Source organism: Nansenia antarctica (assembly GCF_963989245.1).
Source record: "Nansenia antarctica genome assembly, chromosome: 15".
Classification (NCBI taxonomy): domain Eukaryota; kingdom Metazoa; phylum Chordata; class Actinopteri; order Argentiniformes; family Microstomatidae; genus Nansenia; species Nansenia antarctica.
The window spans coordinates 6,115,956-6,132,522 of NC_137685.1; the positions used below are offsets into that span (position 1 = coordinate 6,115,956).

The window sequence follows — 16,567 nt, forward strand, 5'->3', positions numbered from 1 at the left end:
TGTGTCTTTGCTGCTTTCAAAGATACCCTATATTCATGAACCTTCTCTTGGCTGTAGTTTTGAGTATGTGTAAGTGAAGCAGAAGATAATCTCTTCCTTGGTCACAGATACCCCTTCAGTTGTTGTTCAATGTGATTAAAATCTTCTTGAATACACATTTGATTTCATCCCAAAACGTCCTCTCCTCCCTGCTCCTGCTTCCCAAGGTGTCAGACGTAGAGGCAGAAGCCTGGTGCTCTAACACTGGACGGCAGGCACCCCTGGTGGCCACAACCATGACGTCACAGGCCCACATGTCCCGGTTTGGTGCGGCGCCATTCAGATACCAATCGACAACATGGCTGCTTCAGTTACTGTGGATGGGTCTACTGTTTGTGGGTCTAAGTCCAGGGTCGTGGGCTCAGCAGGGCACCCAGCCCCACTCCATCAAGATCGAGGGGGACATCACCCTGGGCGGACTGTTCCCGGTGCACTCCCGAGGGCCGGTCGGAGTGGCCTGCGGGGAGATCAAGAGGGAGAAAGGGATCCACCGCATGGAGGCCATGCTGTACGCCCTGGACCAGATCAACAGTGACCCGGACCTCTTGCCTAACATCACCCTGGGGGCCCGGATCCTGGACACCTGCTCCCGGGACACCTACGCCCTGGAGCAGTCGCTCACCTTTGTCCAGGCCCAGATCCAGAAGGACAACTCGGACGTGCGCTGCTCCAACGGCGAGCCGCCCATCATCCCCAAGCCGGAGAGGGTAGTCGGGGTGATCGGGGCGTCCGGCAGCTCGGTGTCCATCATGGTAGCCAATGTGCTGAGACTGTTTGGGGTGAGAATCAAGAATTCACAGCTTGTCAGCTTTCACTATCTCATAGCCCCTGTGTGTCCTCCTACACTCCCACACATTTTTGTCATCAGTCCCAATGAACACACTCTGTTTACCAAGAATATACTTAAGTGTATTTTTAGTGTACTGTACTATACACTAAAACTCTTAATGATTAATCTTAATGATTAATTAATTAATCTTTATCAGAGAGTGAGCAATGATGTTCGCCATAAATCAGTTTGCAGCAGATGGAGGTGCAAATGCTCAAAGTTAACTTACTTTAAAGTTAGAGTTATCTGTGTTCCTGAAATACATTTCTCGGATACATTTAAAATATTCACAATCGGCTGCACAAGTATGTATTTGCTAAAATACATTTCTAAATGCATTTGAGCGAAATGCATTTTAGTGCATACATTATCTTCTACAAGAAAAAGTGTTTACAATATTTTATCAACTGTTTTATTGCATGTATGGCACTCATTATAAGGCTTATACTGGCCTACAGTAACTCATTTTTAACTAATGAGTGAGATATCTAGTTAGGTACTAAGATACTAAGCTATTTTTGCTTGGGAACGATATGGAAGGAAAAAATAACATTTGTTCTCAAACATACAATGTAAATATGGTTCAGTGCATGTCGGCCTCTTCACATACTGTGCTGTGCAGGAGAGTAGACAGAAGGATGTTAGAGCTTATTTGTGTGAGCTGTGAGATGATAGTCTACCAGCCAGCTCTGCCCTGTCAGCTGCCAGAGGTGCAATAGAGGTGCTAATGACACAATCTCGCTGTTTCATCTGCACCATCTGAAGAAGCTGACATTGTTGAAAATTTGAAGAAAAACTTAAAAAATGATGAAACCTGATGACATTTTCACTCACACAAGCCTTATTTGTGTATCTCGCCATATTGTACAGCATTAGAAGTCAGTTAGAGTCAGGAGTTTTTGAAAATCGTTCTAGAATATAATATATATGAGATATTATCTTCCATTACATGCTCCAATGGCAACTGAAGTGTTAACCACCGCAGTGGGATTGTGAATCCATTATCAATAGTTCGACTGCTAACTAATCCGTGTCATTTGGTGAGTGTATTTGTTTAATGTATTGTTAGGGTTGAGTTGAGGAGATGATTGACTGTGTGATAATTAATTGCACTGCTCATTGCTGTAATGGGAGCCCGCCTGCCTAAAACCCTCATTATATCATATCGTTCTCAGTGGTGACTTAGTGACATGGGCCCGCTGGTAATCTAGAAATGTAGCTGGTATAAATAGGTACAGTTGTTTTAACTGGGTCAAATCTGTCGTCCTCAGGTTGGTGAAGCTCCAGCCATCTCCAATAGGTAGTTCTCTAGCTATCACTTGTTGGCGCATTCTTTACGGAGGTGCTATTAGCTGGACGCCAAGGAGTCAGCTTGCGTATGGGGGCAGATGTTAACTACAGAATTATAGATCCCATCCTTCATTAAGCCCCTCTCAGCAGCTCAGGACCCGGGGCTGAAAATAGAGCATCAGGCCAACATCGGATGACATTGGTTCTAGAATATCAGTAACTTGTAACCGGTGTGTAACAGATTTAACTAAATGGTGGGCTTCCACTGCTCCATATGTGCTTCTCTGGAGTTCGAGCCTCTTCAGCCTGATGTTCAATGCCTGGCGTACAGCGCGGAGTCACCTCCTCATAATGCATAAGTCAGATGACTCTCGAAGTGTAATTTTACACTAAATTATGTTTGTTCTATTTAATAAAATAGGGTGTATAATCACATTGCATAAGACATGACAACATTTGACCTGATGACCTGATCTGAACATGATTTTTCGGTGGATCGAGGAGATATTATTATTGAAGTTCAGCACAAACATTAGAATTCATTTGATCATAGAAGTGAATTCCACACAGGGAAGGGCCTCCAAGGGCCACTTACTGGGTTCAATTAAGAAAATCCCTCGTCAATGGAGAGGATCTTTAAGTGTACACATAATATGTATACGGTAACAATACTGCCTCCATACTTAGCCATCTGATATTTCGGTGCGCTGTAGCCTAAACATAGCTACCATAGAAGAACGTTGCCTACTGCACTGTATCACTGTTCTTTACTTACCATGGGGAATTCACTTGCAGAACTTGTACTCAGTATCTCAGTTAATAGAGTGGAGTACAGTTACAAAACTGTAAGTCTACATAACATGAAATATTAACTATGGTATGAAATGTCCCCCTCATAAATTAGGTTGGCTAGGTAGATAAGGTTAGGGGTTAGGGGTTAGGGTTAGGGGTTAGGAGTTAGGATTATACAGTAGATCCCTGTCAGGGAAACATCACTGGAACCAATGTATGGCACCTGGAATATGTTCTTGGTCCTAATAAATTGACTACACTTATATAGCGCCTTATATAGCACCTTTATCCAAAGCGCTTTACAACGGCCTCTCATTCACCTGTTAATAAAAACCCAGTCAGGGCCAAAAACAATACTTCCTGCCTCATTTCCTTTTAATGACACTCAAAACAGGGAAATAATTGCAGATAATGTGTGTAATTATGTAACCGTTATCCACTCTATGTAAACAATAGCGGGGGCTTCTCAGGGCAGGGGTATTGGAGGATATTGAATAAGTGTTAGAGACTGAAGGATTACCGTTAATCCTAAACTTAATTAAGCACCCTTGTCTTTTAGCATTAAACGAGATTTAGTTGTTATTTTGTTTTAGGAATTAGAATGTAAACATTTGAAATGACTGGTGGTATCACTGATGTTATCATTGATCACATTCAGTTCTCGTAAGTATTGAATTCGATCTCCCCCCCAGAAGACGATAAAGCTTATAGATGCCATATACAGTACACAGCATATACAGTAGTAATCTATGACTATTCCCACCAGAGAGGAGAGGGTTAAACTAAAGCAGCGAATGTAAGCTGCATGTGGCCATCAGAATTAAATATATTGTATGGCTTACAGCTGAGAAATGGTAACCTTGTCTCTTGATCTCTGTCTCTCTCCCTCTGTGCTTAACTTAATTTGACTAAAACCCCTATAATCCTTCCCAGATAATCTGTGAAATGGTTCTCTCTCCCCCTCTTCTCTCCTTCTCCCTTCACAACCCCTTGTGTCTACCTTTCTCTCCTCGTCCCCTCTCTATAAAAACCTTCATTAAGCCAGCGGTGGGGCATTAGCGGGGTCAGAGCCCAGCACACTGACATAAACTGTGTCATTAAGGAAGTAGCACACCAGTAAATTAATCTTCTCATCCATTTTTTATATATTTTTTAAAAACAAATGCTTTTACAGCAGTGGCTTGCACCACCATCTGTATTTCACGTCCACGTTCGCTCCACGGCCTAACGCAGACCAGTAGTTAAAGCCCTAGGAAATATTTCCCTGTATGAATGTTCTATCTCAGTGGATTAGCATTGGCTGGGCAATGACAAATCAGCACTCTCCATGATAGTGTAATTTTTTGATACAGAAATGCTTGGCAACTTGTCAGCGTAAGGTATTATATTGTATGTTTACCAATTCTATCCAGACAATAGTTGATTTTACAAATGGCTCATGGAGTCTGGTGCCACTCGGATAAACCCCAGCTCTCCCTGATACATTTCCTTCTTTTTAATCTTAATCTTAATTAAGATCTTAGAACAAGCCTTCTGGGCTTCGTTCCCTCCTTGCACAATCTCTTGTGTGCTAAATAAATGAACTAAACTAAACTAAATAAACTAAACTAAGAACCGTTGCCAGTTTTGTCTGTCATGCTTCATAATGTCTATATCTTTCAGATCCCCCAGATCAGTTACGCCTCCACGGCGCCAGAGCTGAGTGACAAGAGTCGTTATGATTTCTTCTCCCGCGTGGTTCCGCCTGACTCGTACCAGGCCCAGGCCATGGTGGACATCGTCAAGGCCATGGGCTGGAACTATGTGTCTACAATAGCATCAGAGGGGAACTATGGAGAGAGTGGTGTCGATGCCTTCCTCCAGATATCTCGAGAGGCAGGTTTGTACTGCCCTTAAGTTGTCATTTATTTTTTCTGTTATAGTTTGAGTTTGAGTTTAGTTTTTATTAGGACCTCTTTTAGCCAATGGCTAATCTTCCAAAAGAGTCCTTACATTAAAACATTACAAAAATCAGTATTTCATTACTTCATACACTTTCAGTACATGTCAATAAACCTTCTGAAACATGGCATTAAAACACATTAATACACAATACATAACAATAGCAGAAAAGCAATACATTCACTTGGTTTTGCATAAATTAGTCCCCATGACCATCATAGTCAGTTCTCACTTGTTCAGCTTCCGCCATTTCTCTAATAGCTTGGAAGAACAAATGTTAATAATACACAGAGAGCATGGACAAGTGCAACCCAATGCTATTTAGAAAGACAATTTGTCTCTGAAAAAACAAATAGTCTTTTATGTAACAGTAATTTTATGCAACTGTCCCGGCATCAACACTGTAATCTCCTGTTCATCTCCTGTTAGCCTACTAGACATGGGGTATAATAGCAGTGGTTAGTGGCGTAAAAAAAATGTTTTGTATGTTAGGAATATAACCTATTAAGAAGGATGTTTTAAACATCTTGTGTTTGTGTTTTCCCGGATGTGTTCTGTGTGTTCAGGAGGACTGTGTATCGGCCAGTCCATTAAGATCCCCAGAGAACCCAGATACGGGGAGTTTGATAAGGTCATCAAGAGACTGATGGAGACCTCCAACGCTAGGGGGGTCATCATCTTCGCCAATGAGGATGACATCAAGTGAGTGGTAACCTAGAGTTCCAACTCGTGAGCTTAGAATTCTAAGGTTCTATCTCCGTTTAGGGCAGTTCAGAGATATTGAGCGTCAAAGTTTTTACATTCCATTATGTTTTGTGAGATGGAACCTTTGTATTTTATGAATTACTAACTCAAAAACGTCAACATTTAAAAAAAATAACACCACACAGGCATTAATAAACACCTAATGGATCAGATTATGTAAAAAACTAAATTTTGTACAAAAATGGAGATAGAACCTTATAATTCTAACGTCACAAACTCGAAGGGGTGATCGACAAAACGAACACAGTTGCTGATGGGACACTATTTCTCATTTATTTTTATGTTATTTAACTTGACTTTACATTGACACAAGATTACATTGCCATGTTTAGGGAGCTAACACATCCTCTCCTCTTAACAGACGAGTCTTGGAGGCAGCGAAGAAGGCCAACCTGACGGGCCACTTTCTGTTCGTGGGCTCTGACAGCTGGGGGGCCAAGAGCTCCCCTATCCTGGACCAGGAAGACGTGGCCGAGGGGGCCGTCACCATCCTCCCCAAAAGAGCCTCCATCGATGGTGAGGGAGCCGTTGTAAATAAATACATTTTATTTTAATAATTTTAATACATTTATTAATTAATTAATTAATTAATAATAATTATTGTTGTTATTGTATCATTGTAAAATGATGTCAAGAATGAATTCTCTTACCAGAAAAAAAATGGGCTGGGAATGTAATGATACTGCTGAGAAGAATGATATTTCAGTTATAAAGGTGATTTCGTGAGTTTAGAATGATAAGGTTCTATCTCCGTTTAGAATGATAAGGTTCTATCTCCGTTTAGAATGAGAAGGTTCTATCTCCGTTTAGGGCAGTTCAGAGATATTGAGCGTCAAAGTTTTTACACTCCATTATGTTTTGTGAGATGGAACCTTTGTATTTGATTAATTACTAACAACAACAACAAAAATCAACATTTAAAAAATAACACCACACAGGCATTAATAAACACCTAATGGATCAGATTATGTAAAAAAAAAAACTAAATTTTGACAAAAATTGAGATAGAACCTTATCATTCTAACGTCACGAATTGTACACTGCTGGGTGGCAGGAAAGTCAAATGTTGATAGTCATGCTCTGCCTGTCCCCTCGGTGTAGGGTTCGACCAGTACTTCAGTACCAGATCTCTGGAGAACAACAGAAGGAACATCTGGTTTGCTGAGTTCTGGGAGGACGACTTCAAATGTAAACTGACTCGACCGGGTATCAAGTACGACCTTGGGAGAAGAAAATGTACAGGTAAGAGCATTGGTCATACATGACATTTTTTCATACTTAAATTAAGTAGACTGTGTAACAAGCTGTATGTTCATGTATTTAGACCACTGTATACTGTATTTAGACCACTGTATACTGTATATCAACATCTCTTGACGTTAGAATTATAAGGTTCTATCTCCATTTTTGTCAAAATTTAGTTTTCTACATAATCTGATCCATTAGGTGTTTATTAATGCCTGTGTGGTGATATTTTTAAAATGTTGACATTTTTGAGTTAGTAATTAATAAAATACAAAGGTTCCATCTCACAAAACATAATGGAATGTAAAAACTTTGACGCTCAATATCTCTGAACTACCCTAAACGGAGATAGAACCTTCTCATTCTAAACGGAGATAGAACCTTATCATTCTAAGCTCACGATCTGTGTCTCCCTCAGGCGAGGAGAGGATCAGTCAAGACTCCCAGTACGAGCAGGAGGGGAAGGTGCAGTTTGTGATTGACGCTGTGTACGCCATGGCCCACGCCTTACACAGCATGCACCTGGACCTCTGCCCTGGCTTCATGGGCGTCTGTGAGAAGATGGACCCAGTAGAAGGCGGTATGCTGCTCCAGTACATTCGCTCAGTCAGCTTTAATGGTAAGTTGAGGAACTTTGAGAGTTGAGGAACTTTGAAAAGGGAGCTTTACCCCCTAGCCTGGGGTTCTATGTCTAGGCAAGGCAAGGCAAGGCAACTGTATTTGTATAGCACATATGTGCCACATTCTAGTGTTTTGGTCCGCATGTTGGCATCCAATTTAATCGGACCTTTCTTTCGAAAAAATGTGAATACATTTCTGCATTCTTGAAAATCAATGACATATCGCTAGTCAACTAACACAGCTTGTTGTGAGCCTGCTAACAATGTAAAGTAGTGTTATAGTTAACTAGGTAGCAGTGGGGATTACTCACCGAATCCATTGCATTGCAGTGTTTTGGTTTGACTAGAGAGTTTGTGTTGCGATTCTCAGCAACGTCGAAATGTATTTCCGTGTTTCAAAATAAAAAATGTTGGCGACATGCGGACCAAAACTCTAGAATGTGTCACATATTCATACAACTTAATGTAGACTCAATAGTGCTTTACATAAAACATGAGATTAAATACCAATTAATAAGTGAAAAATAGCCTCTTTAAAATACACTCAATTAAACGCTGAACAGACAATAAAAGCCTTCAGCATATTTCTACAGTACAATACAGTTTACAGTATTTGATTTTTTATCTTTACTAACCTAGTTGTGATGCCAAGTGACCTAGGTTACGGTTAGGATTAGGGGGGTCAAATTACACTTGTGTTTGATTAATCAGTATCGAAGAAAGGAAGAAGGGAAGGAATAACAAAAAGGAAGGAAAGAAAGAAAGAACTAAAGAAAGAAACGAACAAACAAAGAAAGAAAGAAAGAAAGAAGGAAGTCATGGGTGACAAACAGAAACGTACAGATAAAAAAATCTTTGGCCTCCTCCCCTGCTGATATCCACTATGTTCCATAGTTTAGAAATTGACGTGAGGGAAGGTCAGTCTAAAGACAGCACTCAGCCTTGAGATCTCTCCTAATGTACCAAGACACAGAACAACAGCACATCTCTCTACAATGCACTCTCTCTCCCCAGGGCCTCTGCCTCTCTGATCTCCCCATACATAAGACCCACTCTTCCTTTTAACTCTATCGTTCATCAAAAAAACATTTTCTCTCTTTTACTGTTTTGAGCCCGAAAAGCTTTCTATGAAAAGCATGGCTATTTACTTGTTCTCTCTTGGTGGATGCTCTTGTATTAAAGCCCCCTCTCTGATTGAAAGCCTTAAGGGATCATCTGACACACATCATGTTATAGAAACAGACCTAGAGAGCATAGAAAGACTGTCGTACACTGATGTACAGTACCGGAGAGGAAAAACATCCTATATCGATCTTGACTTTGACTAGGTTACATAAGACACCAGAAGAAAGATCTCAGGATAGACAAGTCTTTGAGTGCTTTCTCCACCAGTGAAAGAGGTTGTTCAGCAGTGCATCCACATCACCTTCTTGTTTAATCTTTCTTTCTTTTTTTAAAGGTTGTTTTTTCTGAGCGAAGCAGTCTCACTTATATTTGTACATTTTATTAGACAAATGCAGTGAAGACAGACAGGAAAGTAAGGAGAAGAAGGGAGAGAGGGTATGTCAGCAGGGCATGGGCCGGATTCTAACCCATGCCGACATGAAGACCATGGTGCTAGACCACTGGACCACCCCAGGCCACTTGTTTAATCTTTCTACGCAGAAAGAAAATGCCATATATTAGCCATAAAGTGGTAGTTCTGTTCAAATGCTTGCTGTTTTATCAAACAGGCAGTGCAGGGACCGGGGTCATGTTCAATGAGAACGGAGACGCTCCTGGACGCTACGACATCTTCCAGTACCAACTCTCCAACACCACCAACCCTGGCTACCGGCACATCGGCCAGTGGACAAACCACCTGCGGCTCACAGTAAACATTCCTTTTTGATCTACTGATATTATTTAAATCGTGACGTTACAATTATAAGGTTCTATCTCCATTTTTGTAAAAAAATTAGTTTTTTTACATAATCTGATCCATTAGGTGTTTATTAATGCCTGTGTGGTGTTATTTTTTAAAATGTTGACATTTTTTAGTTAGTAATTCATAAAATACAAAGGTTCCATCTCACAAAACATAACGGAATGTAAAAACTTTGACGCTCAATATCTCTGAACTACCAGAAACGGAGATAGAACCTTATAATTCTCACGTACATTACGTAAGCTCACGTAATGTTAATTTGCATATGGATTGGTACTGCACTAACAAATGGATGCACTTGAGTGAAGAATGAATGACCTCTCTTATGAACCAAACCAAACAATGGTAACATATTATTTAGCTTTTTTCTTTTAGCTTATAGTCAACCAATCTCATATAATATTTACCAGAAATACATGATGAGACTAGACCTACTGGATTAAGCTCATCGTGATCTTAGAATTATAAGGTTCTATCTCCGTTTAGGGTAGTTCAGAGATATTGAGCGTCAACGTTTTTACATTCCATTATGTTTTGTGAGATGGAACCTTTGTATTTTATTAATTACTAACTAAAATGTTCAATAATAACACCACACAGGCATTAATAAAGACCTAATGGATCAGATTATGTAAAAAAACTAAATTTTGACAAAAATGGAGATAGAACCTTATAATTCTAACGTCACGTCATGTTGTTCATCCATTCTTCTGTGTCTGTCCCAGGCTGAGGAGATGCAGTGGTCGGGAGGAGACCGTCAGATCCCTGACTCGGTGTGCAGTTTCCCCTGCGAGTCTGGAGAGAGGAAGAAGATGGTGAAGGGCGTGCCTTGCTGCTGGCACTGTGAGCTCTGCGACGGCTACCAGTACCAGCTGGACGAGTTCACTTGTGACAAATGCCCCATCGACATGAGGCCCTTCACCAACCGCACTGGCTGCCGAAACACGCCAATCATCAAGCTAGAGTGGAGTTCCGGCTGGGCCATCATCCCCGTCTTCCTGGCCACCCTGGGCATCCTAGCCACCGCCGGATGCATCGTCACCTTCATGCGCTTCAACGACACGCCCATCGTCCGCGCCTCCGGCAGGGAGCTCAGCTACGTGCTGCTGACGGGCATCTTCCTCATCTACCTCATCACGTTCTTCATGATCGCCGAGCCCAGCACGGGAGTGTGCGCCATCCGCAGGCTGCTGCTGGGACTGGGCATGAGCATCAGCTACTCGGCCATGCTCACCAAGACCAACCGGATCTACCGGATCTTCGAGCAAGGCAAAGTGGCAGTGACCCCGCCCAAGTTCATCAGCCCCGCCTCGCAGCTGATCATCACCTTTATACTCATCTCAGTGCAGGTTAGTGTGGGTTTCTTTCTGCCTCTCTCAGAACAGTAGTGTGTTTTGCAACCAAGCCAATTCAATCAATTCAGTCATCGTGAGGCCTTGTCAAAAGGCATCTGTGGTTGGTAGAGGGGTGGAGATGATATCTACAGCCTTATCTCATCCCTCATATCTCCAGAGTCTCTCAAATCTATGTATAAGCTTGATCATGCTGCAATCGTGGGGCTTAATACATTTGCTTACTTGCTCTTTATTTCCACAGTTACTTGGAGTGTTCATCTGGATGGGCGTGGTGCCCCCACACACCATCATAGACTATGAGGAGCAGAGACCACCCAACCCGGAGCAGGCGAGAGGAGTCCTGAAGTGTGACATGTCTGACGTGTCCCTGATCTTCTGCCTGAGTTACAGCTTCGTGCTGATGGTCACCTGCACCGTGTACGCCGTCAAGAGCAGAGGCGTCCCCGAGACCTTCAACGAGGCCAAGCCCATCGGCATGACCATGTACACCACCTGCATCGTCTGGCTCGCCTTCGTACCTATCTTCTTTGGCACGGCACAGTCAACTGAGAAGGTTTGAAATTCTTCCGTTTTATTATTCAAATTAAATAAAACAATGTTGTTGTTGTTGTTATTATTATTATTATTCGTGACGTTAGAGTTATAAGGTTCTATCTCCATTTTCGGTCAAAATTTAGTCTTTTACATAATCTGACCCATTAGGTGTTTATTAATGCCTGTGTGGTGTTATTTTTAAAATTTAGATTTTTTTGTTTGTTAGTAATTCATAAAATACAAAGGTTCCATCTCACAAAACATGATGGAATGTAAAAACGTTGACGCTCAATATCTCTGAACTGCCCTAAACGGAGATAGAGAACCGTATAATTCGAAGATCACGTATTGTTGTTGTTATAATAATAATCATTATTATTATCCATAATTATTTCATACATGGATGCAATACAATGCACTTCACAGGAAAAACAGATAGTGAAAATAAAAAGACAAGACAAAACACAAGAGGATAAAAAGTAGAACAACGATCAGAGTTGAAACAGTAACAGCAGGTGAGGACAGTAGAGACTAAGGCTGGCTGGAATAAATAACGTAACATAATGAGCTAAAAGAACTGAATGACTAAAAGACTGAAAGTACCCTACGAGTAAAAGCAAGGCTAAAAAGGTATGTATGAGATGTCTTTTAAAAAGGGCCACAATTTCACCCCCCCTCAAGTGCTCTGTCAGGCTGGAGGCATCCGAGCTAAAAGCTGCCTCTCCGTGCCTCCTGGTCCTTGTCTTTGGAACAGTTAAAAGGCCAGTCCTAGAGGCCCTGAGGGATCTAATGGGTACATACCTTAAAAGCATGTTTGTCATTGGGGTGCGTGACTACGAAGAGAGTTATAAACCAATAAAATCATTTTGAATTAAAACATTTGTAATTCTAAAACTAACAGGCAACCAATGCAGAGACTTTAAAACTAGTGTGATGTGTGCTCTCCTGTTTGATCATGGTCAGGACTGCTGCGTTCTGTATGATTTGCAGTTGACAGTTGACCAATGGCTTTGTTTGGTTAACATGCTAACTCATGTTTACATACTGGCTTTGAAAGAGGAAAAAGAAAGCCATCCATTCAGATATAGGATATAATATTGGATAACTTTGTTGGATAACTGCCACTCTCTTGTGAAATGCTACTGGCTACTTGACATACTGTACCGATTTTTTTCTAATTAACAACACAGCATGTTCAGTATCGTCTTCATTGAGTTGCAGGGGTCAGTTCAGCTTGTGGCCTATTTCTTTTGCGCACAAAGCAAGCGGTAGAACAATGGGGAGGATTTGAAAGATGGAAGTACGCTCTGACTGATAGAGGGTTCAATTAGAAGTCAGTCAGGCTGAAATGATTCAACCCCCCAGGTGCTTTAAAAATCTTTTCACCTCTACAAATGGAAATTAAATTAATCAAAGTGGGGAGGACGGAAAAGAGGTCAGAAGAGCTCCAGAACAACAGAGAAGAGAGGAGGGAAAAACGACTACTATTCAATATCATACAGCTTGAGCAAATACAGCATAAACAATATTATCGTCAGATCAAATCAAACGAGTGTTTTTGTATAATCAATAGATTCGTGTTACTAAATGCAGGGCTATTGATGATGCATTTAGTTTTAGAAAAAAAAAAACTGCAATTTCAGGCTGATCATTCGGGAAGTGTGAATAAGAAGCGTATATTCATATCGAGTGGTAAGGGCAATGCAGACTTGCTGTGTGATATGAAGTCTTATGTACTATACAGTCTACTGTATGTGTTCACTGTTTGGTTGAGAGGGTTGACTTGTCTTGCTTGCTGATGCACATGACAAAGAAAGGATCCCTCTCTGAAGATCCTTCGGCTGTATCTCAATGCCACTTTAAACACTACAACAGCCGTACCTATTTTACCGACTAGTAGAGCCGCCTTGGGGGTCAAATTGACCCCCTTTTTAGAATGTACATCTGCTGAAGTGATTTTGAAAATGTAAGGATACTGGGTGGTAGAACGCACATACGTATCTAGGAAAAGTCATGAAAGGAGGGTCCTGAAATGTGATCGAGTGCAAAGATCAAGTCACCATGACCCCTCACGGCTCTTACAGACTGTACCTAGCCTATCTTTACTGTAGCTGAGCCATACAGACTGTACCTAGCCTATCTTTAATGTGCACTCCTGTCAATGTGTTCCCTGCTCATCCATGCGTTAGCACATCTCCTTTAGAGGTTGGCAGGTCATTGAGAAGCGTAACATAGATGAAGATGGAGAAGATGGAAATAAATAGACACGACCCTCAGCATATACATAGAATGTACAGTATATTTCTAATTCATATTCATTTTAAATTAATAATTTTTGAATGTATTTCTTGATTTATTCATGGCTTATACAGGACAGCGTATGAGTTAATATTGCATCGGGCGCAACCCTTGAGTCTGTTCGCATTATTGTTGTCAGACTGACAGCACAGGAATAACAACGTGATATAGTCATTGTGAATGTCCATAAATAGACCTGCAAGCATCAGGGCTTATACTTAGTCACAAATCATGAATCTAATGCAACAAATACACCTGTCTCCTGAATTTTCAGGGGAAGATACAACGGGTATACTGTATTCCTATGATATTTCAATCTTTATTTTGTTTTAAGTGCTTCATTATGTTTGTGCTACTATGTAAGACATCGTGAGCTTCGAATTATAAGGTTCTATCTCCGTTTAGGGCAGTTCAGAGATATTGAGCGTCAAAGTTTTTGCATTCCATTAGGTTTTGTGAGATGGAACCTTTGTATTTTATGAATTACTAACAAACAAAAAAATCAACATTTTAAAAATAACACCACACAGGCATTAATAAACACCTAATGGATCAGATTATGTAACAAACTAAATTTTTACCAAAAATGGAGATAGAACCTTATAATTCTAACGTCATGACATGTCAACAATGGATCCATCCATTGTTTATTGAATCGACAGTGGTCGTTCTTAAAATCATACTATGCATAGAGAGTTACAGTATAAGTAAATTGAAAAAAAAAACTTGTCAATGCAGTTGTAGTAGATTCTCTTGTTGGTTATGGATCACAGGAATAATTCTGAGTTCAAGACTATTTATTTAAACAAAGTACAAAATATACAGGATATGTTGAGCTGGTAGCTGGAGGTCTGATAGTCAGCTGAGGTGAGTGAGAGAGAGAGGGGGCTGATGTTTGCCCCCAAGTTTATACCTTTTCGTATGCAAATATAACTTCAATAATGGCCCAATCAAGTTTACAGAGGATGCTTGGGGTGTGAAAAAGAGGCATAGGTCAAGAGGCCATTTTACAGTCCAGGCCTTTAGGTCATCAATTTTGTAGTGGTTCACAGAACAAAGGGTCATAAATATCTTGCCCTAGCCCTACAGTAATGAGGCATTTCTTCATAACATACATACAGTCCATGTGTGTGTGTTTAAGTAAAATATACTACACAGTATTAATGATTCACAGCACATAGACAGGACGACATCCGTGTCACATTCAAGTGTATTCCGTTGACCTCCAGTCTGTTCTTCTTCTTTCCCGGTTCTGATCCAGATGTTTATCCAGACCACCACACTCACGGTGTCCATGAGCCTGAGTGCCACTGTGTCCCTGGGCATGCTCTACATCCCCAAAGTCTACGTCATCCTCCTCCACCCGGAGCAGAACGTCCAGAAACGCGGAGGCAAGAAAGCGGACACGACTGCCACCGTGTCCCAGAAGACGGACGACAATCAGAACGGAAAGCCGGCGCCTCCTCCAGCGCCTCCAAAGATGGTGCCTGACAGATCACAGTAAACGGAGCAGACAAGAGGGTGTGTCCGCTTATTTCCAAACCTGCTTCCATCACTCCACAGAATTATGCATTCCAAAAATAATAGCTCACTACAGAAATGATAGCGGTGTTTTGTATTGTACTCTCCCCACTGATGGTCGTCCCTCTTCTTCGATCACTTTAGATAAACCCCCACGATAAACTAAAGGATGAACAAAGACTTGGCACCTAACAGATGGTTCAGAAATCCAAAATCGTTTCTTGGGTGGTCATTTTCCTTACGTGAAGGCCGGCGTTTTGATCGATGGTCATCATGGCTATGTTGTCGAATAGGTAGAAAGAACATGGAGAAGATGCTACCTTTTCAGTCATTTGAGAAACACTGCTAAAAGGATGACTTGACCTCTGACCTGACTAGATGTACAACTTCTAGGAGTAGTTACACAACCTCCCCCGCCTCCCTGACATCTCCTTAAACAATTTCAAAGTAACCATGAACATTAATTAGCCTCTTTCTCCACAGGCCAATTAGTTCACAATATAGTCGTTGTTGGCATCGTTTCCCCTCCTGGAAGTAGGGTCTCTAACGAGCAATGGTGACACGTTGTTGTTTGCTTGGCCCATCGGCCCTGCATAGGTTGTGTGTCTGTTTGTACAGTATAGGAATGCTTCTACTGTATTGTTTATATGGAAACATCTGACATGCACGTTGTTATTTTATACTAATTACACTGGAAGGAAGTATATTTTCTATGCACCACTTTGTACTCCTGGGATAATTACTATTGAATTCTTGAAGGACATAGTTTCGGTGTTGGACCGACTGTATGGAATACTGATATTCCCATTAGCACTATAGGACCAAAACACTTTATATCATGTACTGTAACAGTGTTAAGATGAATTGGACTACGATGTTTCATATCATATTAAAATCGACAGAAAATACCGGTAGAGATTTGTATTTAATGTTTTAGTAATTAAAAAAAACTGTAATGATAGGCTGCTACTCTCTAAGCAGGATACAGTACAACTCGTTCAGAACAGGATATTCATGATTAAGCACCTGAGAAATGTACGCACTGTAGCTAGTCACAATGAAGTACCGTGGACGACAATGGATGGCATTTCCCCATTATTGTTCCATAGAAATATATTTAAGGTGCTCGTGTGTGAGACTATTTGGCAACACTACTGTATGTTTCGCAGCCTCCAATCATGACCACTGTGGTATCATTAAAGATCTAGACATCAGTGGATGACTTCTGCTCTTAAATGTTGTGCTATATAATCCGTTTTGTATTATGAAAATGTTATCACATATATTAATTATATTGGAAAGTTATTCGATTTTTTGTATACTTATTCAAGACTGTAAAACAATAATAGTCCACAGACATAATCTCACAGAGATTGGGACAAATTTAACAAAGTCATGAAAGCCCAGTCCA

At 40.9% G+C, this 16,567-nt stretch overlaps 1 protein-coding gene across 1 annotated transcript; it reads left to right on the forward strand.

Moving 5' to 3' along the window:
- Window positions 1-275: 275 nt before the first annotated feature.
- LOC308170942 (metabotropic glutamate receptor 6-like) lies at window positions 276-15,139 on the forward strand (the record flags this gene model as incomplete). The annotated part of the gene is made up of 10 exons (XM_080545795.1): window positions 276-818; window positions 4,613-4,829; window positions 5,458-5,593; window positions 6,018-6,172; window positions 6,758-6,898; window positions 7,320-7,520; window positions 9,255-9,394; window positions 10,174-10,797; window positions 11,045-11,356; window positions 14,897-15,139. The coding sequence occupies 10 exons, from the start codon at window positions 276-278 to the stop codon at window positions 15,137-15,139; spliced, it is 2,712 nt and encodes a 903-aa protein (XP_080401921.1).
- Between the last annotated feature and the right edge of the window lie 1,428 nt (window positions 15,140-16,567).